Here is a 24,875-nt window from a genome sequence, read left to right on the forward strand (position 1 = left end):
GCTCCTCAACACTACTCAGACTTCTGCCCTTAATAGTGTACTCGTTCATCCCGTTGGTTCTGCCAAAATGGACGACAACACATTTATCCGCGTTGAAGTCCATCTGCCACTTCTCCGCCCAGTCCTGCATCCTATCTATGTCCTGCTGCAACTTTTGCCATCCTTCCAGATCATCCACAACACCACCGACCTTCGTGTCATCAGCGAACTTACTTACCCATCCCTCCACTTCCTCATCCAGGTCATTTATGAAAATGACAAACAACAAGGGTCCCAGAACAGATCCTTGAGGCACTCCGCTGGTGACTGACCTCCATTCAGAAAAAGCCCCATCCACAACCACTCTCTGCCTTCTGCAGGCAAGCCAGTTCTGGATCCACAAGGCCAAAGGCCCTTGGATCCCATGCCCTCTCACCTTCTCAAGAAGTCTTGCATGGGGGACCTTATCAAACGCCTTGCTGAAGTCCATGTACACTACGTCCACGGCACTTCCTTCGTCAATGTGTTCAGTCACATTATCGAAGAACTCAACTAGGCTTGTAAGGCACGACCTGCCCTTGACAAATCCATGCTGACTATTCCTGATCATGTCAAACCTCTCCAAATGTTCGTAAATCTTGTCCCTCAGAAGCCTCTCCATCAGCTTACCAACCACTGAGGTCAGACTCACCGGTCGGTAATTTCCCGGGCTATCTCTGTTCCCTTTCTTAAAAATAGGAACTACATCCGCAATCCTCCAATCCTCTGGAACCTCTCCCGTCTCCATTGACGACGCAAAGATCATCGCCAGGGGCTCTGCAATCTCTTCCCTCGCCTCCCACAGTATCCTGGGGTACATCCCATCTGGTCCCGGCGACTTATCTACCTTGATAGAATTCAAAAGTTCCAACACATCCTCCTCCTTAATATTCACGTACTCAATCCTTTCCATCTGCTGCAAATCCATAACAAAATCTCCCAGATCGGCTTCCACCGTGAATACTGAGGCGAAGTACTCGTTAAGCACCTCCGCCATTTCTTCTGGTTCCACACAAACCTTTCCCCCCTCACCTTTTATCGGTCCTATCCCTTCTCTTCTTATCCTTTTACCTTTCACATATTTATAGAAGGCCTTGGGATTCTCCTTAATCTTACTCGCCAAGGTCTTCTCATGACCCCTTCTGGCTCTCCTAATTTCCCTTTTAAGTTCTCTCCTACAGTCCTTATACTCCTCAAGATCTTTAACATCTCCTAATTCCCTGAACCTCTTGTACACCTTCCTTTTCTTCCTGACTAGGTTCAACACATCCTTTGTGCACCACGGTTCCCTCGACCCACCAAAACCCCCTCGTCTCATCGGAACGTTGTCATTCAGAGCTCCAGACACACATTCCTTGAATATCTGCCACCTTCCTTCGGTACTTTTCCCTAAGAACGCCTCCTTCCAGTTTATTTGTCCAAGTAACTTCCTGACTTCTTCGTATCTCCCCTTACCCCAGACAAACACCTTCCTAGCCTGCCTGATCCTATCTCGTTCCAACGCAATTGTGAAGGAGATAGAATTATGGTCACCATTTCCAAGATGCTCTCCTACCGAAAGATCCATCACCTGCCCTGGTTCATTCGCCAGTACCAGGTCAAGTACAGCCTCTCCCCTCGTAGGCTTGTCCACATACTGCGTCAGGAAACCCTCCTGAACACACCTAACAAACTCCTCCCCATCTATACCCCTTACCCTAGGGATATTCCAGTCGATGTTTGGGAAATTGAAGTCTCCCATCACGACAACTCTGTTATTAAAACATCTCTCCAGAATCTGTTTCCCTATTTGCACTTCAACTTCCCTGTCACTATTGGGCGGCCTATAGATTACACCCAGCAAAGTTTTTGACCCTTTGCTGTTCCTAACTTCCACCCACAGAGATTCTGTAGACAATCCCTCCACGACATCCTCTTTCTCTGTAGCCATGACACTATCCCTGATCAACAGTGCCACGCCACCACCCCTTCTGCCACCCTCCCTGTCCTTCCTGAAGCACCTGAAGCCTGGCACCTGAAGTACCCAGTCCTGTCCCTGAGACATCCAAGTCTCCGTAATGGCCACCACATCACAATCCCAAACAGCTATCCACGCCCTAAGCTCATCTACCTTATTCACTATACTCCTTGCATTAAAATATATACTCCTCAGAGATTCATCCATGTTCCAGCTTGTGCACGTGCCCAAGCCTTCATTGCTTGACTAGCATTCTTGGCATGTTTGCCCTAGAAAGTATTGTCTCATTATCTTTTCATATGATGCCAAGGATGCGTTGTTGGCACTGGAGATGAGAGTCATTGAGCCTCTGTTTTTGATAGATGTAAGTAGCCAGCCAGGGACAATTGCTGTTTGTTCCTATAAAATATTAATATATCCATTCAAAAGTAGCAATGTACAGGGCTATCAAGTGTTTAGGAAGGATAGGCAGGAGGAAAGAGGGGGTGGCGTAGCTCTGCTGATTAAGGATAGTATCAAGGTGGTAGCAAGGGATGATATCGGAGCCAAAGAGCAGAACGTGGAATCGTTGTGGGTGGAGATTAGGAACAGCAAAGGGAGGAAGACGCTGGTGGGTGTCGTCTGTAGGCCCCCGAATAATGATCTGGAGGTGGGGCGGGCTGTTAACACGCAAATAAGTGCGGCGTGCAGGAATGGGACGGCAGTAGTTATGGGAGATTTCAATCTGCATATTGATTGGTAGACCCATGTTGGACGAGGTGGGCTCGAGGAGGAGTTCTTGGAATGCTGCAGGGATAATTTCCTTGAACAGTGTGTGTTGGAGCCGACGAGGGAGCGAGCTATCTTGGATCTGGTGCTATGTAATGAGGCGGGTAGAATTAGGGACCTTGTGGTGAAGGATCCTCTTGGAGAGAGTGATCATTGTATGGTGGAGTTTCTGGTGCAGATGGAGGAGGAGAAAGTGGGTTCCCGGACACGCGTCCTTTGTTTGAATAGAGGGGAGTATGGTAGGATGAGAGAAGAATTGGCGAATGTGGACTGGGGGAGTGCGTTGGAAGGTAGGTCTGCTGAGGAGCAGTGGAGGATCTTTAAGGAGATCTTTCTTGGTGCTCAGCAGAAATTTATTCCAATGGTTAAAAAGGACAGTAGGAAGAGAGGTAATAAGCCGTGGATAACGAAGGAGGTGAAGGAAAGTGTTAAATTAAAAGCGGAGGAATTTAGAGTAGCTAAGAGCAGTGGGCGAGAAGAGGATTGGGAAAGGTTTAAATGTCAACAAAGATTGACAAAGAAGTTGATAAAGGAGGGTAGGAGAAGCTATGAGGCTGGGCTAGCACTTAATATAAAAAAGGATAGCAAGAGTTTTTATAAATATATAAAAAGAAAGAGGCTGGCTAGGATGAACGTTGGTCCTTTAGAGGATGAGAAAGGGGAGCTAGTGGTAGGGGATGGGGATATGGCTAAGGTCTTGAATAACTTTTTTGTTTCTGTCTTCACGGAGGAGGACGTGAATAATTTGCCGGGTGTTAGCGATGGAAAGGTGGTAGGAATGGAGGGTCTTAATGACATTACTGTTACGAGAGAGGTGGTGCTCGACAGACTGGAGGGGCTGATTGTGGACAAGTCGCCAGGACCGGATGGAATGCATCCGAGGGTTCTGAAAGAAATGGCGGAGGTGATAGTGGATGCCTTGGTGGTTATTTTCCAGACGTCGCTGGATTCCGGGGAAGTGCCGGAAGATTGGAAAACGGCTAATGTTACGCCGTTGTTTAAGAAGGGTGCCAGGCAAAAGGCGGGGAATTATAGGCCGGTTAGTTTAACGTCTGTGGTAGGTAAAATGTTAGAATCCATCATTAAGGAGGAAATTGCGAGGCATCTTGAAGGGAATTGCTTGATAGAGCAGACGCAGCACGGTTTCATTAAAGGGAAGTCGTGTCTGACAAATTTACTGGAGTTCTATGAGGATGTGTCTAGGGCAGTGGATAGAGGAGAGCCGGTGGATGTGGTCTTTCTGGATTTTCAGAAGGCGTTTGACAAGGTACCTCACAAGAGGTTATTGCAGAAGGTCAGGGGACATGGAGTTGGGGGTAGGGTGTTAGCGTGGATAGAGGATTGGTTGTCAAATAGGAGGCAGAGAGTGGGGGTCAATGGGTGCTATTCGGATTGGCGGTTGGTGACTAGTGGGGTGCCCCAGGGGTCGGTGCTGGGGCCTCAGCTATTTACCATTTATATAGATGATCTGGAGGAGGGAACCGAGTGCAGGGTGTCGAAATTTGCTGATGACACCAAGATTGGGGGAAAGGCAAATTGTGCGGAGGGTGGGGAGAGTCTGCAGAAGGATCTAGATAGGCTGGGCGAATGGGCCAGGAAATGGCAAATGGAATTTAATGTTGGCAAGTGTGAGGTGGTCCACTTTGGTAGGAATAATGGTAGGAAGGATTATTACTTACGTGGCGAAAAACTGCAGCAGGCGACGGTGCAGAGGGACCTCGGGGTCCTTGTGCATGAGTCACAAAAACCCAGCTTGCAGGTGCAGCAGGTGGTCAGGAAGGCGAATGGGATGCTGGCCTTCATAGCGAGGGGGATTGAATATAAAAGTAGGGAGGTCTTGCTGCAGCTGTAAAGGGCATTGGTGAGGCCGCAGCTGGAGTACTGTGTGCAGTTTTGGGCGCCGCACCTGATCAAGGATATTTTGGCCCTGGAGGGAGTGCAGAGGAGGTTTACTAGGCTGATACCGGAGTTGAGGGGATTGAGCTATGAGGAGAGGCTGAATAAACTAGGCTTGTACTCGTTAGAGTTTAGAAGAATGAGGGGAGATCTCATTGAGACATATAAGATGATGAATGGGATGGATAGGATAGAGGTGGAGAGACTCTTCCCGCTCAAAAAAGACAGTAGGACTAGGGGGCACAGCCTCAAGATAAAGGGGAGGCAGTTTAGAACGGAGTTGAGGAGGAACTTCTTCACTCAAAGGGTGGTGAATCTCTGGAATTCTCTGCCCGTTGAAGTGGTGGAGGCTGCCTCGCTAAATATTTTTAAGAAGCGGGTTGATGGGTTCTTGATAAGAGAGGGGATTAAGGGTTATGGGGAGAGGGCGGGAAAGTGGAACTGAGCCACAACAGATCAGCCATGATCTTATTGAATGGCGGGGCAGGCTCGAAGGGCTAGATGGCCTACTCCTGCTCCTATTTCTTATGTTCTTATGTTCTTAATATTTTTCTCAGTGTGGATGCCACTGTCAAACTGCAAAACAAACATTTTTAGGGGTCAAACCAACATAATAGGGTATGATTGGGAGGTGATGGCCTTGTGGTATTATTGTTAGACTATTAATCCAGAACTCAGTTTTGGGGACTGGGGTTTGAATCCCATCATGGCAGATGGTGGAATTTGAATTCAATAAAAATATCTGGAATTAAGAATCTACTGATGACAGCTAAACCATTGTCGAATGTCAGAAAAACCCATCTGGTTCATTAATGTTCTTTAAGGAGGGAAAATCTGCCATCCTTACCTTACTTCAGAGTTACAGCAATGTGGCTGATTTTCAACTGCCCTCTGAAATGGCCTAGCAAGCCACTCAGTTTCAAGGGCAACTAGGGATGGGCAATAAATGCTGGCCAGCCAGCAATGCCCATGTCCCGCAAATAAAAAAAGAATTAGCTCTTTCCAAAAAGCATGAATTTTAAAATCTTCATGTAGATTTTCTTATTCAGCTAACTTTTTAATCCCTAAATTTGCAACCAAAATATTTTGCCCCTGCATCCTATTGCATAACTTTGTATAAAATACATTCTAAAACTGCAAGTACAGTGAAATAAGATATTTTCTTATAGATGACACTTTCCCCAACACCAATTGATATGTTTGCATAAATATCCTACAAATTAACACATCAACCAGAATTCTACTGCCCCACCCACCACGGCATTGATGCGATCGAGAGGTGGATAACAGAAATGTCCATTGACCTCAGGCAGGAATTTCCAGTCTCGCTCAAGCGAGGCCGTAAAAAGCTGCCCTGGTCTACACTTGCCTGTTATGATTTGCTGCTGTGATTCACGAATGACTCGAGTACTCAGTGTGGCTGGGACAGTCAGTAGGGGGCGATATTGAAGTAGTGGTGATGTCACTGCACCAGTTATATGTATAAACCCAGGCTAATAATCTAGGAAGAAGGGTTCAAATTTACCATGGTAAGGAGTTTCAGTAATGGTGATCATGAAACTATCGTTGATTGCTGTAAAAACCCATCTGGTTCACTAACATCCTTTAGGGAAAGAAATCTGCCATCCTTACCTTGTCTGGCCTACATGTGAGTTAAGATCCACAGCAAATGGTTGACTCTCGACTGCCCTCTGAAATGGCCTAGCAAGCCACTCTGTTCGAGGAAAATTAGCAATGGGCAACAAATGCTGTTGTCCACATCCGAAGTGAAGTAATGTTTGGAAGAGTATGTCATTTAATGCTATTTTAAACCATCACATCCCACATTCTTGTCAGATAGGGGGAGGCTGAAATAATTTCCTGATCAAGTGAGCTATTTAATCTTGCAGCAATAGACCAGTTTTGCCATTTTGTAGAACTGAAGCAGGTTTATTTTGCCAGACTTCAGTCTTTCATCCTGTTCTTCAGTGGTGCATATTTCCAATCTAGCCAAATTCTTAAATTATCATCAGTTCAAATAGTTGAACCTACTCATGATTCCTTACACACAATTTAAGTATTGTTACAACCAAATGAGGACCATAGCCTGTCAGTCCTCAGTCAGTCTTCCTTTCCCACTCATCGATTGATTATAACAGGGTTTCTTTTTTTATAATTTATAAAGATGAAGGCATTAATTAAGTGTCTGTACGTCACCATTTGTATGCTGATTGCAGAAAAGTTAGTGTGACTTTGATTTTAAACACAAAGAGGTCAATGTTTATTGTGCTAAAAAAAACACCCAGATAAGGATATAAAGATAGTTAAAATATAAACCCATGTCCACACACATGCACATAAAAATGCATGCAAAATTATAAGTTACACAGTAAAAGGTTAATTTTTGGCCAAATTTAAAATTTGATGAAAAAAACGTAAAAAAAAGAGGGTTCATAGCCCTTCACTGTTGCCTGTGGTTGATGCAGTTTCTTTTCATAGTGGTCTTACAATTCCAGTGGAGTTTAAGCTGATGTAAGTTGCACTTTCTGGAAACAGTCTCTTTTAAACCATAATCTATCTTCTCCAAAAGTTGGTCCAGTTGTACCCAGGATTTCTTTTTCAATCTAAATTCTTTTTTGCTATGGCAGCTTCCACAAGGTATCAGAGATCGGGTCTCAGATTTGAGAACAAGGGAGAGAGAAGGTGTTACTATTCCACTGGTAGATTTTTTCTGGACTGATTTTAGCAGCTTGCGTGTTGTAAAGAAATACATTTCAAAATGGTTATTTTGGTCACATGGTCTCTCTGCCCATTGTGACTTGGTAATTGATTAGCTCTGGATAGATCTTGGCTGTTGTGCTACGGTCTAGGTAATTAGTTTCTTTCATGTCTTGGGCATAATTTCTATATATTCCATTCTTCCTTGTGGTGAGCTAGAAGGAAGACCTTCGATATAGCTATTGTCCTGGTAGACAATCTGTCTCTGCCTGAAAAATAGCTGCATAGAAATGTAAATGGTGAAATCCAGTTACAGTTTCAGTTTGTCTTTTTTTTTGACATCAAAAGGTGTGAAATTCCATAGGACATCCTTTTAAAGCATATCCTAATTGTAAGCCACATTAGAAACTTCTAGAAATTGACCAACCTATGATAGCAGGTGCATCAGGTGACCTGTGGCAGCCATCTTAATTCAGTAACATAAGAACATAAGAAATAGGAGCAGGAGTAGGCCATCTAGCTCTTCGAGCCTGCCCCGCATCTTTACTTTCTTTCAAAAAGTCCTTTTAAAGCAGTTCAATATGCATCTCAGCAGCAAACGAAATTAAGAATTAAAATCAACAAGCATCACGTCATTGTGAAAATGTTAATATTATGAATGATAGCTTCGCTACATGTCATTGGAATTTTTTATTCAATTTATCAAGAGATATATTCAAAACCAACAGTTGCAGCTGATGTATCTCCTCTTTTTCTTTCACAGATATTATGTCAGACAAGGATGCAGAGCTATATCCTGTCGAAGCAGATGCCTTAGTTGACTCAAACTACAAAGCACCAGCACAGAAGACACTTAAAGAAATTCAGGAGATGGACAATGATGATGAGAGTTTGAATAAATACAAACAAGCTCTTCTTGGCTGTGGGCCTCTGGACTTAGGTTAGTATTTAGCAGATATTTATGTACTAGGTTATGTGACAGTTAAAGGGATGGTGGTCTTATTTCCTGTCTATAAACAGCCTTGAAATAATGATAGTACTAAATGCACTAGTATGCAAAAACAATGGCATTTACAGAACAGATACTATGCCTAGAAGATGTAGAACAGGCAGAAAAGGGTATGGAATCAACTCAATATTAAATATCCTCAGTCAAATAGAATAACTGGAATCATGAATTTATAAATAGCATTTGCTGGAAATGTAAGTACAGGATCTGAAAAGAGAGAAAGTCGCTTCATGTTTTCAGATGGAGACATTTCATTAGCAATTAACAAAAGCATCCGAACACCAGGAATCTTTCCTACCAAGCCACTGACCCCCTCTCCCATTCCCTCGCACTCCCAAAACTCTGGGACTGGACCTTCCTCAGAGTGGCAATCAGTATCAGGTTTCCACTCCATGACCACTTACTTAGGTGAAATTTCTTCTGTGCCTGTCTCACCCAAACTTCCAACTCAGATCAAGCATGGCAGTCCTTGAGTCCCAGAATCAGGGGGATGGGTAATTGGAACAGGGATGGGGATTTGGACCTGCAAGGGGAAAGGGTGTCAGGTCACGTCCATAGGGGTGGGGCCTACAAAGGGGTGGGGCCTGCAAGGGGAGGGGCTAGGGTTTTCCTGCAGGGAGTGGGGGGAAGATGGGGAATACTGTGGGGGGTTTAGTTGAGAGAGGATGTGGTCGGGGAGTCCCATTTGGGGGAGTAGTTGTGGGGCAGAGGGTATCCCTTGGGTGGGTAGTCGAGGTTTTTGTTTCAGTTGAAGTTTTGTTGGTTTTATAAGTTTTTATGTACTGAGCAGATGGATAATCTACACCTAATAAACTGGTTAGGAGTGGGCGGGTGGGTGGGGGGGAAGTTAACAAGATTTGTTTAAGGCTTGCAGTGGAGAGAGAGAATGGGGAGAGGGAATTAGGTGATCAGAATCCATTTTAAGAACAGGAGGTAGGAAGGAGAATACAGCCTTTCATCTGACGTCTTCCCACCTTCTCACTGGCTGTGCCTGAGCGATAGAATTTACATGCAGTTTTTCTGAACAGCCACTGTAACATTGGTAGAAGACTCATCAAAAATCTACATCTGCCCCAAACGTTTTGGCAGGTCATCAGGAAAACAGCTACAAAGATTCACCCCATGAAGAAATGATAGCTACTATTAAAGGTGTAGAAGGTCTTGTAGCTCAGTGGAAACATCCTTGTCTCTGAGGCAGAGGTTCCAGGTTCGAGTCCCATCCCAGGACTTGATGGCCAAGGTAGGAACATTCATAACGCGGTCAAACAGGTTGAGTGTCAACCTGCAAATCCTTCCAAATGCCAACCTCTGGTAGTAAAAGTGGGAGAGACTCCTGTTCAGCCATACTTGTGCCAACCCTTGTAAGCTCCTGGTGACAGACAAATGACCTGTTCCAGGAATTACTAGCTATGGAAACAGATGAAAGTCTGCCTTAGTGCACCATGAGGTGTGGGGAAGAGAATTGGATGTAAATTTGACATCTCTACTAATCCAGTTTCTGTCGCGACTCCTGAGTTTAATTTAAAATTTGCTCTGTACTATATATTTATTTTTAAATCGCTTAGATGTAATTCAGGCCTCACCCCTCCCTCTCTCTTTGTAACTTCCTCCAGCCCAATGATCACCGGAAATCCTGAGTTCCTCCAATTCTGATACCTTGTGTATCCATGATTTTCATTAAAGTTTATTTATTAGTCACAAGTAAGGCTTACATTAACACTGCAATGAAGTAACTGTGAAATTCCCCTAGTCGCCACACTCCGGTGCTTGTTATTATTTCCACCATTAGGTGCTTGTGTCTTCAGTTGTCTGGAGCAGGAGTGGGAAACCTTTCAGGAGTTGTGTGCCAAGTCTTCAAATTAATTCACACTAATGGAAGGTTTTGAATGAAATTGTCCGACCCATCAGGAAATTTCCAGTCCTGCTGAAGGTGACCCCCACCGTTCCCCCCACCTCACCCCTCTCCACCCCCCCGCCCTCCCACCCCCCATCCCTGCCCTACCCCTCCCCCTCCCCCTCCCCCCACCCCTGCCCTACCCCTCCCCCCTACCCCGACCATGGCAGGTTCCCGGTGGCGGATCTGTCAAGCCACACAAAATGCTGTGGACATTGGCGGGACTGGAAGATCCTGCTGGCAGCCAATGGAGAGCCTCTACCGCCACTGGAGTAAACACAGCTGGGGGGTGGAATCCTGCCCTTTGTGTGCCAGTAATACACTTTAACATTTATATGGCCTTTATATATAGTTAATCTATTAGTATGTGCGAAGTAAATAAGGTTCATAAAATGTTTAAGAAACTTCATTTAAAATTAATGAAAGCAAATTACTGTGGATGTTGGAATCTGAAACCAAAAGAGAAAATGCTGGAAAATCTTAGCAGGCCTGGCAGCATCTGTATGGAGAGGAAAGAACTGACATTTCATGTCCAGATGACCATAGGTCATTGGGCCTGGGAGGTCTTTCTTTGGTCATTTCTTAGACAAAGGGTCATCTGGACTCAAAATATCAGCTCTTTTCTCTCTTTACAGATGTTGCCAGACCTGCTGAGATTTTCCAGCATTTTCCCTTTTGGTTTCATTTAAAATTAACCTAAAGTGCAAGGTCTTACCAGTTTAACGTGATCCTTACGCTTGCTTTTCCTGGCTGAGTTTTCCAGGGTATTTGGATACTTTAAGCTGCACACAGGGTTCTGAGTGATCAGTTGTTAACCAGGTCTGGAAGTGACAGAGGACTGACTGCATGTGTGAAAATACCTGTTCACACAGGTCTGTGGATCCAGGAGGCCAAAGCTTTGTGAGCACAATTTTCTTTCTTCACTGGTGGGGCCATTCAGCAGGATCAGCATACAGGCCTCCCAGTCTCTCTCAGTAGCTTCAAATGCACTCACCAGATCTCTAAGCTTTGATGGCTGGAATTCCACTTCATCAGGAAAGAATTTTCCAAGCTTCGCTTCAAATGTTGTTGAACATTTTAACAATGGAACAGCAAGGTCCTTCTTTTGAATAAGTCTAAATGTGTCTGTCCAAGAAGGCTGAAATGAATAAGGACCTAAACTTTGGTTATGTCAAATGAATCCCTGAATTTGCAAACACGGTGCTCAGATCCACATTATGTGATACTGATGTAAAGCAGCAAATTGGAATTTTGAAATATCTCAGTCATGAAAAGAACACGAGCATTTACAATTAAAATTCTTTTATCAATGCAACATACCTTCTCGGGATCGGTAAATGACAAAATATTAGACATAGAACCTTTTCTCCCATCAACTGGACTAGCAACGTGAGTGCTGCTCAAAATCATCTCACATGCCACCCTTGGCACACGTGCCAAAGGTTGCCCATCCCTGGTCTAGAGTCTAAGAAATCCCTCTTTAAACATCTTACTTCTCTACGTCGCTCTATCTTTAAGACGCTCCTTAAAATCTACTTCCTTCACCAAGTTTCCGGTCACCAGTCCAAGATGTCCTTTTCTGGCTCAGAGGTAAATTGTAAACTTTCCTATGAAGCACATGGTGATGTTTTAAGCACACTGAAGGCTTAAAATTTATTTCTTAGTGTCACGAGTAGGCTACATTAACAACGCAATGAAGTTACTCGGAAAATCTCCTGGTCACCACACACTGGGGTCTGTTTGGGTGCACTGAAAGAGAATTTAGCATGGCTAATGCACCTAACCAGCATGTCTTCCAGATTGTGGGAAGAAACTCACACAGACACAGGGGAGAACTTGCAGACTGCACACTGACAGTCAACCCAAGCTGGGAATTGAACCCAGGTCTCCTGGCACTGCAAGGCAGCAGTGCTAACCACTGTGCCATCCTATATAAATACAGGTTGCTATTCATTTCTTTCACCATTAAGCTCACTGTCAAGCTCCACGACAGCTTTTAGTTTGCTACCTGAAATTATAGAAGGTATTTGATATAAAGTATGTGTTTCATACATCGAATCATTCAATCTGGTGGGTGTGGAACAACCTGTATGCACAGAAAATAAAGGAAAGCAGTCTCATATTTCAAATCCTCTTAATAGCAACCAAAGTAAAACATTCTGCCTTCACTTTTCTTTTTTCCGTGAAATGGAGAGTCTGTGAAAATATTAACCAGTATCCCAAAATTCCAGACGTTTAAAGCGAGAGTAATACTGACCATAAATGCTCGATCCAGAGCTGCAGTTTAAATCTTAGCCGTCCTGTCAAATCTCAGTCCATGCATCTATTTATTTCTCGGATATTATGGCACAGTTTTATCATAAAATACATTCAACATTTCTATTTAATGAATTTTATGGCTTTCTGGGTTTTTCAAAATGATTACGCAGTTTAAGACCAGCACATTATAGCTCTAATTTCCTCACGGAGTGAGTGAATTTACAACAAAGTTGCTCCCAAAATGCTACATTCAAACAGAATTATGAATTGTAGACAAACAATTTCAGCAATTTATGTCATAAAAATGCATAAATAGGTGTTAAATGGGTGCCGTGTTAATAATATATCCTTGTTTTTAAAAAGAAAATTACTCCATCCTTAAAGTTACAAAGTCAATGTTCGGATTGGACCGGGGAAACTCAAATCCATTCCTTCCTTGCTCCAAAACCCAAATTCAAAATCCAACTGAATCCAATTCATGGTTCCTATGAGACAGATAAATGAGATCCAAGCTGTCAGTTAAGGCATTGCACCCCATCTTAGGCTTGAACTGATGCTTAAAAGTTCATAGTTTTTTGGGGTTCATTGATGACTATCAGGGTTTAAACAAGTCCGGAGGCACCAGTATAGAACGTTTGGCACTCAGTGCTGATCAGAAGCAATTTTCATGAAGCAGTATACATGGTCTTCACTTCCACTGAAGATGTGCAGTGTGCTGGTTGAAGTAAGCAGTAAGTTCCAGGATGGCTCAGTGTCCAAGGAAGACACAGCTCTCATACATGGCCCTGGAGATCCTTATGGAGGAAATCCAAAGAATGAAAGATGTCCTGTATCTGCACAGAGGGAGAAGCCCATCATGTCTTCCTATCCTTCCTGTCCTTCTCTCCTCTGCAGTCTTCATGTCCTCCTCTCATCCCTCTATAGACCGAGGCAGACTATTAGGAAGAAACCCATGATCCAACATTCCTTTTCTCATAAAGATTTTTAGAAGGTAAAGTAACATAGGACTTACTCTTTCTAGGTGCAGTTCTCAGAGAATTTTCTGAATAAATGTTGATGAAGTGTTGGTGAAACCTTGACAATATATCCAGAAAGTTTCCTGATGGGTGGGATTTTCAATGCCTCTTGTGGTGTGTTTCACAGAGGTGGGCCGCCATTGGCTGGTGGCAGTATCTTCTGGTCCTGTTGCTATCAATGGGGTTTCCCATTGTATGCACCCCTGCCAATGTGAAACCCACAGCGGGCACTTACTGTCAGTGGGAACAGCCAGGAAATTCTGGCTGGCGGGCAAAATCTTATCAAAAAATGGCCGAATGTTGCTTCTGGCGATAAAACCGGCATGTTTCTCTCCAGAGAAATCATTTGATTTTCTCTCCAAATCTTAAGACACTCTGCAAAAAAAAAATTGGGTGTGTTTCTCACTGCCATGCAGGGATGTAGGATGAGGCCTCAACAGGCTGCAAAGCCCGGCTGCACTAAGTTTGGGGTGCCATGTTTAAAGGGTACCCTGATCAGAACAAGAATAAACCCCCCCAGCCCCCACCCCCTCCAGTCCATCATGGAGGCCTCAGAGGCTCACCTCCTCAGACCCACCCCATTGGAGCCAGCATTCAACTCTGACCCTCTCCCCCACCCACCATCAGCCCCTTCCCACCCTGCACCCCCACAGTCAGAGCCAACACCCACCTACTTCTCTCTGGCAAACAGCCATTGGCAGCAACTCTGTCTCCCCCGTCCACTCTGGTCTACCATCACCAATAAATGAATCCCCACTTCCCCACTCCAGTGAAGCTCCTGCTGGGGTTCGCCCCTTGGCACAGGTTGGCACTGTCAGGGTGACATGGTGCCAACCTGTGCCAAAGGGGATTTGGTGGACACTCCCTGGCCACGTCCCTCTCCCCCGGGGGCTATACTCACTTTTCTGCCCCTGGAGACACATCCATGACAGGTTCATGTCCAGGTGGACCTGTTGTAAATGGTGCCAAATATACAGTGTTGGGGGAGTCACTATCTGGTGAGGGGGCAGGTTATTCATTATCAAATATATTAAATGTAATGGGTATGAAACTCATTCCCTGCCAACGGGGAGTAGGGAAGATCCAGAATCGCATTCTTGCCAGCGAGATCTGCGACTTCTGGATCTTGAGCTCCCAGTGACATTCCCACAGACAGTGGGAGTGGCCTCAAGATTACCCCCATAGATTTTGAAAAGTTCTTTTCAAAGCTGCAGCAGCAAGTGAACAATTTATGAATTCAAGTAATTATTGAAATTCTTATCAGTAACTTGTTTACTGCTATTCACATGGTTACTGATAGCAGAGGGCATCAGGTCAAGCAGTATCCTCCAAAATTGCACCAAAAATAGGTTAAACCGCTGCTTCACCTCAAAAGACCCCCATCTTGGCCCATGCTTAAAGAAGTCAGCAAACTTTGTGTAATGACTTCATGAACTCCCTGATTAAGGAGTCAATTGATGGGCCAATCAGGAAGTCTTTGCCTTGTACTGAACTGGGAGAGAGTACTTCTGGCACTCCTGAAAGTAACTATTAACTGCTAGCACCCTGTGTACTGCTGTTAGAGTTCGTCAATAAAGGGATTTTGATGAAGGGATTTCTGCCTCCTCAGACTTGTTACAATTTGGCCCTCAGTTTTCAGACAGTTATCTTGTTCCATTTAGTTTTAATATAAAATGGCTTAAAGAAGTGTAGCCTCAAATAATGTGAACACTGCCTTTGTATATGGTATATTACATTGTTGTGCATTGTCTGACTTGAATCTCACCGCAATGACATGATGTTAAAATCAAGCTCAATTTGTGACTCTCTGCTTGTTCAGATATCCTGATCTGTCTCCTTTGTTTTCTGCTTGTTTAGACTGAGGTACTTACAGTTTGGATCAATATCAAATGGAACATTACAGCTTTCTTTTTGCATGTCTATTTACAAATTATTGATAAGTAACTCATGCAAACCAAGGATGAAGGGTTGAGAGATATTGGATCAAAGATTCTCTGCAGTAATTGGACTCCACCAATACCAATAATAACAGTAATCCCATTCACCACCAGAATTTGTGTGGTTACTAATAGTTTTAATAGATAGAATTTAATATCAGTGATGGAAATTTAGGATGATAGGTAGGAGTCACTTCTCTCTGAGAGACACAATGCTGGTTATGTTGGGTCTCCCACTTCATCATCAAACTGGACAGTCATTATTTCATTCTTGGCATTTTGGCAAGAAAGATCAACATAAACATACATTTATTATTGGATATTTCTCAATGGACTTCCTTGGATACGTGTACTTTCGTAATGAAGGCCCTCAAGCAATCACAAGGCCCTCATTATGCTGCCACTGATATCCATCCAGGGAGGATGGTGAAAGTCCTGCCCTTCTGAACTGTGAGGCAATCAGAGGATGGCAGTTCTCCTGTACCAGCGCCACTGAGAGCACTGGTCACTGCTAGTATTACATCCAAACCTACAGGAGGAATCGGCCATTGATCGTAGGTTGAGGTAAGTGAGGCGAGGATGAAGGTTGCAGGGAGGGGGGTGGGGGCTGAGGGGTTGGGGAGATCAGAAGCAAAGGCAGGAGGCTGCCTTTCAGAGGACACCCATCTTCACCCCTTCCCCAATTCCGCATAACTCTATCAGACACAGAGTGCCTGTGAATAAGGGACCCATGCAGGTAGGCTGCTGGCAAATCCAGTAGGGTTGCTGAGCATTCTCCCTCGATGGATACAGTGGTGACATGATGAGGCCCTTGTGGTTGCTTGAGAGCCTTCATTATGAATGTACATGTGTCCAAAGAAGTCCATTGAGAAATATCCAATAATAAATATATGCTTATGTTGACATCTCTTGTCAAAATGCCAAGAAGAAATAATGGCTGTCCAGTTTGATGATCACAGTATAAAACTGAGTAATCAAGTCATATCACAGCTGGAAGGATAACGGGTCTGGAAAGATCATCTTGTAAACTTGTTGGGAGCTTTGTGGAGAGTGATAGAGAGAATGGAACAGGATCGTGTGGAGAGTGAGAGAGAGTAGAACAAGATCAAGTGGAGAGAGACAGAGAGAGGAACAAGATTGTGTGGTGAGTGAGCAGAACAGGATTGTACAGAGAGAGAGAGAAAGAGAATGGAACAGGATTGTGTGGTGAGTGAGCAGAACAGGATTGTATAGAAGGAGAGAGAAAGAGAATGGAACAGGATTGTGTGGAGAGGGGAACAGGATTGTGTAGAGAGGGACAGAATGGAACAGAATAATGAGAGAGAGAATGGAACAGGATAACTTGGAGGGAGAGAGAATGGAAAAAGATGTTATGAAGGGAGGCAGCAGAACAGGATTGTGTGGAGAAGGAGAGAATGGAACAGGTTAATGAGAGAGAGAATGGGACAGGATAATGTGGAGAGAGAGAGAGAGACTGGAATAGGATCGTGCAGAGAGAGAGACTGGAACAGGGTGGTGTAGAGAGGGAGAGAATGGAACAGGGTAGTGTGAAGAAAGAGAATGGAACAGGGTAGTGGGGGGAAAGAGAATGGAACAGGGTAGTGGGGGGAAAGAGAATGGAACAGGGTAGTGGGGGGAAAGAGAATGGAGCAGGATTGTGGAGACAGAGAATGGAACAGGATAGTGTGAAGAGAGAGAGTGGAGCAGGCTAGTCTGGAGAGAGGGAGTGGAAGAAGATTGTGGAGGGAGCAGTTACTTTGCTGAATTTAAAGAATCAGTCATTCCTATTTAGAACATCAATTCTATAGGTTGTCAGAATATGAAAATGTAATTTGAGACGAAATGATCTGACACTGATTTCTCCTCAAAGGATCGTTTGAACAAATCTATGTTAATATTTTAATTCGACCCACTTTCAGCACTCTTATGAAACTTATCTGTTCAGTTTATCCAGCGCTGTTAACAAAGAGTCAAATTTAGTCACAAGGCCAGTTTTTATTGTCCAAAAAGCATGTGATACTTTTTTGTTTGTTTGTTGTGATGTTTTGGGAACCTACCCCAAATTTAAGTGTAACATTTCATTCAGATCACCAGTCAGCAGTGCTTGCCTACAGGCAAGATTTTCTGTTCAACCCACTGTGGGAATCATAAGGGTGGGACAGAAAGTTCGGCAGATCAGCTAAAGGTCCGTTAACTGTGGTGGGAATTTTGGGTCTTGGGGCACATGCTACTGGAAAATCCTGCCTATATATGGATATGTAAAATGTTCCTGTTACTCACCCAGCCCAACCTCCCTGACAACCATTAACAACACAAGGTTTATAGTAGTATCTCTCTAATGGGTACAGCAGTACTGGAGATCGTTTATGCCTTGACTCAAGCACCCAGAAATTTAGCATACATTATGATATTAACTGGCAAGTTAATTCTTCATTTATTCAGTTCCTGAAGACTCTTTTGGACAGTTTTTTTTTGCAAATTACACTTCTGGATTGAAGAAATAGATTTTCCAATCATAATACCCTCTATTCCTTTGCTCTGAAGAAGATGAGGATTTGGAAGAGTATAATTTGGAGGCACGGAATAAGGTGTCGAAAAGAACATAACTTATTGAATTCCTTTACCTTAGTTCTTTATTTTAAAATGGATACAAACCCTGAAGATGGCTGAGAATGTACAGTTGGCCACTGACAGGAATGTCTGTTGGATGTTTCTCAAAGGGGCAATGGAACCCCTCCCATGTTTCCAGACAAGAATCCAAAGACTGATTACTATCCCACCTCAAAGACCCTGAGTGTAATCGTCTAGATTGACTAGTGTAGTCCAGTTTACTTTTGGAATCCTCAAAGAAGGTGGCTAAAAGGCTTACCTGCTGCCTGTCTGTGTGCGTGTTTGTGCTTGTTAGCATGTGTTCATGTGTGTGTACGTGTGTTGCAATCAATTCGTAATGGCCACAATGCTCCAACATCTGTGCCATGCAAAGTATGAACTGTTCTATGTACCATTTTATTCATATTTACATACTAATGGACTCAATTCTTACATCTAATCTATATGAATGTAGATGCATGTGTTTTATCATTTCTCCTTATCTTTTTAATAATTAATAGACTTACTCTAGTTTAACTCAGAAAGTCAGGTTAAATTGGCAATTTTTCAAACATAGCTATTGAGTGTAGAAAAAGATCCAAAGGAACCTTGTTAGATTAAAACTTGTTGCTACCAACAAAGGGGTGGCAAGGTCGCACAGTGGTTAGCACTGCTGCCTCACACCGCCAAGGACTTGGGTTCAATTCCCAGCTTGGGACACTGTCTGTGCGGAGTCTGCACATTCTCCCCATGTCTGCTCGGATTTACTCCGGGTGCTCTGGTTTCCTCCCACCATCTAAAGGATATGCTGATTAGGTGCTTTAGCCATGCTACATTCTCCCTCAGTGTACCTGAACAGACGCTGGAGTGCGGCGACTAGGGGATTTTCACAGTGACTTCATTGCAGTGTTAATGTAGCCTACTTGTGACTAATAAATAAACTTTACTTTTTACCAGCAGGGGGTGGGTTGAATAAAGACAGGGAGCCAATCATCCCTCCTCACATGGTTTTATAACAATTTGGGGACTATCCCAGCAGATGGTGACAAATTGAGGGGTCTCGCTCAGATCAACAAATTCGGGGAATCTCACCTGGGCTGGCTGTAACTCTATGCCTGTGAGTGCCTCAGAAGAACCTTCTCCTGAAGGTTATCATGAGGCTCTAACAAATAGTGGCTGATCATTTACAGTTCACTTCCATTTGCTGAATGCAGTCTGTAACAATGAGAGAAATCTCTGCCTTGAGTTTTTTTAGTAAGGAGTCTCACAACACCAGGATTTTCAGAAAAAAAACCCTGAGTTTTTTAGGCCACTTGCAGGCAGCCTTGGGTAACCTTGTTAGATTAAGTCAGGCAGCAGAACTTTGCCGTTATGATTATTATGTCCCAATTTGACCCAGTCAAATCTTGGAAGCCCTGAGAATTGTCTTTGTTCAGGTTGACTCTCAAAGCAGCTCATGAAGAAACAATAGCTGCTGCTTGTTATGATCCTTGGCCTCATTAGCAATAATTGCCTCCAGTTATCCCATTTTACTTTGGATGCTATGCAGAGAAACTTAATTGGTTTTAAGAACCAGTCCTCTCACATTTTTGCCATTAATTTTATAATCATGTTCTATAATTTCATCTGGTCACTTATCTTACCCCTATTCCTTCTCATCTCATACCTTTTATTTCCCAGGTCCTTCACCCAGTGTTATAAAGCCTTACCTACAGCCCTGTTTATTTGCTTCACTAGAACCTTATTCCATTTCACTTCAGATGGAGCCTGTTGTTAATGATACAGATCTTTCCTTCTGCAGAACTGATGCCAGAGTCCTGTGAAATGGAACCATTCTTTTCCCATTCAACTTTTTGCTGAAGAAATATTTGCTTTTCATTGTCACTCCAATGAAGTATTTTTAAAGTATAGCCACTGTTGAAATCCAAGAAACATGACAATTTATGCACAGCTATATTGATATTTTTTCTGTAATTTTTCTCTCCTCAGCCTTTTCCCTCCTGCTCCTTCTAGTCACTCCTGCTGGGGGCATCAAAGTTTAATTAAATGATTACACAATTACAAACATTCATGCTTAAATAAGATTGAAGGGGTTTCTCCAAATATATCATACACAAAGTGTGATCTCACTAATCATTGAATCCCTACAGTGCAGAAGGAGGCCATTCAGCCCATCGAGTCTGCACTAACAACAACCCCATGTATTCCCAAGTACTTACCCTGCTAGTCCCCCGACACTGAGGGACAATTTAGCAAGACCAATCAACCTAATCCGCAAATTTGTGGCAGGGAACCAGAGCACCCAGGGGAAATCCACACAGACACGTAGAGAATGTGCAAACTCCGCACAGACATTCAAAGCTGGAATTGAACCCAGATACCTGACACTGTAAGGCAACAGTGCTAACCGCTGTGCCACTGTGCCACCCCTATGCTAGCTGGTTCCGAGTATCTTGCCCTTTAGAGGAATATTAGAAAGAGGATGAGGTGATTGACAGTCTGGTGCACCCGGAATTTCCTTGGATTTTCTGAGCAGCAGCTGAAGTTTCAGCAGGATATTCGTAGAAAGTGGAAGGACACGTGGATGGGATCTTTACTGATCTACTGTTGAGATTATGGCCAACAGTCAGGATAACCCCAGAGGAAATTACTCTTAATGGTGATGATACATCTGTTCCAGAGCTGCTGACTCTCCAATTTGCATGCAGGTTGGAGGAAGAGAATGAACACGGTTGTTATGATTTTTAATGAAATGTTCTATATGAGTACTCCTGAGTTTCTGAGGATTTCTTGCATTATTTAAAGCCATGCCACATTATAGCAGCATGGTAGCACAGTGGTTAGCACTGCTGCCTCACAGCACCAGAGACCTGGGTTCAATTCTAGGCTTGGGTCACTATCTGTGCAGAGTCTGCACATTCTGTGTGTGTGGCTTTCCTGCAGGTGCTCCAGTTTCCTCTCAGTCTGAAAAACGTGGTGGTTAGGTGCATTGACCATGCTAAATTCTCCCTCAGTGTATCTGAACAGGCACTAGGGTGTGGTGACTTGGGGATTTTCACAGTCGCTTCATTGCAGTGTTAATGTAGGCCTACTTATGACATTAATAAATAAATTTTAACTTAAGCTCACTCTCACTGTTCATTTGCTGGTGTGTTTGATGAGACATTCTGGTGTACATCAGGAGGGGAGACATTCTGGAGCTCTTGATGAAGATTTCACCAACATTCTTTTAACATTTTACCCAGAAACATGTACAGTTTCATGAAAATTGTTTCTAATCAGAGTAGAGTGCTAAAGCTGCAGGTGTCTGTTTTAGTGCCTCCAGGCATGACAATCACTAATTAGGCCCAGAATTGTGGGAAGGAAGCAGGCTTTCAAACAGACAGGTCTTGTTAGCATACCACTCACTTAGCTGTGTTTTTATCCTTTTCCCAAAATAAACCCCACGTCTTTTAGCGTGAAATTATCTGCTGCCCCTTTGATCGATTGACCAACACACGTGGAACTTTTGTGTTTTGTGTCAAAAACCTGGTTGAATACTTGCCACAATTTCTGTGCAGGCTTACTCATTAAAGTTCAGCCCGGTTTACTGTGGTCCATTTATTTCTTTGAAGTTTACCTTGCTTAAATTTCAGATTTTGGCAGGCAATTTCCTCCTCCCTACCAAATCCAATGGCAATTCAATCATAGTGTGTTTACTGTTTTGCAGAATGCTTCTTTATTGGCGGATTGTTGACTAATTCGGATTCATTACTCATCATTAAACCTAATAGTAATAATTTCCTTTTACAAAACAGAAGACAGGCATAAGTCTAAACACTTCAGAGACATTAACTTGCTTACTGTACCTAAGGCTTGTTCTCAAATAAAGAGGGGCCTCATTAGAAGCAACTTTAGAATGGGATGTGGACATACCGGGGATGAAATCCGTCTTGAACTTTATCTAAATGGCTGGACAGGCAATTTGGTTTATACACCGCTTGATTTTTCTTTTCCACTGAGCTAATTCCCATAGCGACTGGTGATTTTGTTGGATGGGTTGGTAATATTCCTGAAGTAAAATGTTTAGCAGCGACCACACCCATTGTGGAAAGGTCATTTGCTGGGAATTTCCTTGTGAGATCTTCCAATTAACGGCCTGTGCTTTGGTCTGCAGTAACTTAGGATAGGTGTGTAAACCAATTTTCTGCAGTTGTAATGTGTCTGATTGAGAGAACAATTATAGAGATTGCACAGGAAGGTATCTGGATAATTCTAAGACTAACAGTTGGGAAAGTAAGAGAAAAATGGAGGAATAGAATAAAGTCTTGATGTTACCTTTAGGGAGAAAACTAAAATAGCATAAATGAAGATTGAAATAATACCTCAGTGGCCGGTGTCCCTTCACCAAATTTAGATTTATATACACGTAGAACATAGAACATTACAGCGCAGTACAGGCCCTTCAGCCCTTGATGTTGCGCCAACCAGTGGAACCAATCTAATGACCCTCTAACCTAAACTATTCCAATGTTATCCATATGCCTATCCACTGACCATTTGAATGCCCTTAAAGTTGGCAAGTCCACAACTGCTGCAGGCAGGGCATTCCACACCCTTACTACCCTCTGAGTAAAGAACCTACCTCTGACATCCGTCCTATAATTACCACCCCTTAATTTAAAGCTATGCCCCCTCGTGTTAGCCATCATCATCCGAGGAAAAAGGCTCTCACTGTCCACCCTATCCAATCCTTTGATCATCTTGTATGCCTCAATTAGGTCACCTTGTAACCTTCTTCTCTCTAATGAAAATAACCTCAAGTCCCTCAGCCTTTCCTCATAAGACCTTCCCACCATACCAGGCAACATACTGGTAAACCTCCTCTGCACCCTTTCCAATGCCTCCACATCTTTCTTATAATGCGGCGACCAGAACTGTACGCAATACTCCAAGTGCAGCCGCACCAGAGTTTTGTACAGTTGCAACATGACCTCACGGCTCCGAAATTCAATCCCTCTACAAATAAAAGCTAACACACCGTACGCCTTCTTAACAACCTTACCAACCTGGGCGCCAGCTTTCAGGGAGCTATGCACATGTACCCCAAGATCTCTCTGCTCGTCAACACTACTAAGAGTCCTTCCATTAGCCCTATATTCTGTCCTCCTGTTAGTCTTACCAAAGTGAATCACCTCACACTTTTCTGTATTAAACTCCATTTGCCACCTCTCGGCCCAGCTCTGCAGCTTATCTATGTCTCTCTGCAAACTGAACCATCCATCCTCACCATCTACAACTCCTCCGACTTTGGTGTCATCAGCAAATTTACTAATCCATCCTTCTACACCCTCATCTAGGTCATTTATAAAAATGACAAACAGCAGTGGCCCCAAAACAGATCCTTGAGGTACACCACTTGTAACTGAACTCCAGGTTGAATATTTCCCATCAACCGCCATCCTCTGTCTTCTATCAGCTAGCCAATTCCTGACCCAAACTGCTAAATCACCCTCAATCCCATGCATCTGCATTTTCTGCAGTAGCCTACCATGGGGAACCTTATCAAACGCTTTGCTAAAATCCATATACACCACGTCAACTGCCTTACCCTTATCCACCTCTTTGATCACCTTTTCAAAAAACTCGATAAGGTTTGTGAGGCACCACCTACCTTTCACAAAACCTTCACAATACACAGACAGGTACTTCCTTGTATAGAGTATAAACCCAGAGTGCCAGTGACCCTGACACTTCATGTTGTGTAGCCATGTAGGGCTCCCTGACCGACAAGCCATTTCTGCCTTAATCCAGAAGCTCATGTTCTAAGGCGTCCACATTGTGGGCCTCATTGAAGTCATTACAAAGATGCTTTGCCTGAGCCACAGTTATATTCAAGGAAGAATTCGACAGGTGAAAATCTAAGATGTTACAATGGAGTGGTGGCTTGCTTTACACTGCAGTCAATTTCAGTTTCCCAGTGCACTTCAAAATGGGCTGCAGATTTGCTAATGCCCATTTCGCGCTTCAGTTGAAGACAAGTTCCACCAATCATTCCTTGTAATTTTCTAGCTCATAGAAACTGCTTAGCCAAAAGTGCAATAAATATGTTGATAGGATGGCCGTTGCTGAACTATTACACTGAAAAATACAATGATGTTATAATGGGTGGCACAGTGGCGCAGTGGTTGGCACCGCTGCCTCATAGCACCAGGGGTCCAGGTTCAATTCCAGCATTGTGTCACTGTCTGTGTGGAGTTTGCACATTCTCCCTCTGTCTGCATAGTTTCCTCCGGGTGCTCTGTTTCCTCCCACACCCCAAAGGTGTGCGGGTTGGGTGGATTGGCCATGCTAAAGTTGCCACTTAGTGTCAGGGGGACTAGCAGGGTAATTACGTGGGGTTACGGGATAAGCCTGGGTGGTGTTGTGGTCAGTGCAAATGCGATGGGCCAAATGGCCTACTTCTTTGTTAGAGGGATTCTATGAATAAGCTGAAGGTATTGCATAATGCTTCTGTAGAAGTCACAAACTTAAAGGTGTTCTGATAGATGTTTACCTTTTGCAGATCCCAGTATACCCAACGTTCAGGTAACAAGATTGACCTTGGTCTGTGCTTCTGCACCTGAGCCCATTTCCATGGATCTAGCAGGTAAGAATTTTTATTTGAACCATGGTCTTTGTAGTCCATTAAATGTGATAATTCCAGCTGTTCATTTTGATGTTGCCATGAAAATACATCAATTCATAGGAAAGCTACATGTTATACATATCCCTTCACTGTATTTTATATAATCAGTCCCCAGTTAGACTCCCAGTTAGATGGGAACCTAATTTTATTGAGCTCCCAGGTGAGGAG

General features: G+C 43.6%; 1 protein-coding gene across 2 annotated transcripts in view; it reads left to right on the forward strand.

Moving 5' to 3' along the window:
- The window catches only part of arhgdig (Rho GDP dissociation inhibitor (GDI) gamma), a 66,505-nt gene that overhangs the window by 20,155 nt on the left and 21,475 nt on the right, over positions 1-24,875 (forward strand). Inside the window, exons 1-3 of one of the 2 annotated variants that reach the window (XM_080206106.1) lie at positions 7,090-7,150; positions 8,100-8,276; positions 24,585-24,668. In XM_080206106.1, coding sequence (XP_080062232.1) covers positions 8,105-8,276; positions 24,585-24,668 — 256 coding nt within the window. In that variant the 5' untranslated portion in view covers positions 7,090-7,150; positions 8,100-8,104. Of the gene's footprint in view, positions 1-7,089; positions 7,151-8,099; positions 8,277-24,584; positions 24,669-24,875 lie in introns of those variants that run through there. The other variant, XM_080206105.1, reaches the window with a different exon arrangement.

The sequence above is a fragment of the Carcharhinus amblyrhynchos genome, chromosome 18, assembly GCF_965287045.1.
Source record: "Carcharhinus amblyrhynchos chromosome 18, sCarAmb.v2.hapA, whole genome shotgun sequence".
Taxonomy (NCBI): domain Eukaryota; kingdom Metazoa; phylum Chordata; class Chondrichthyes; order Carcharhiniformes; family Carcharhinidae; genus Carcharhinus; species Carcharhinus amblyrhynchos.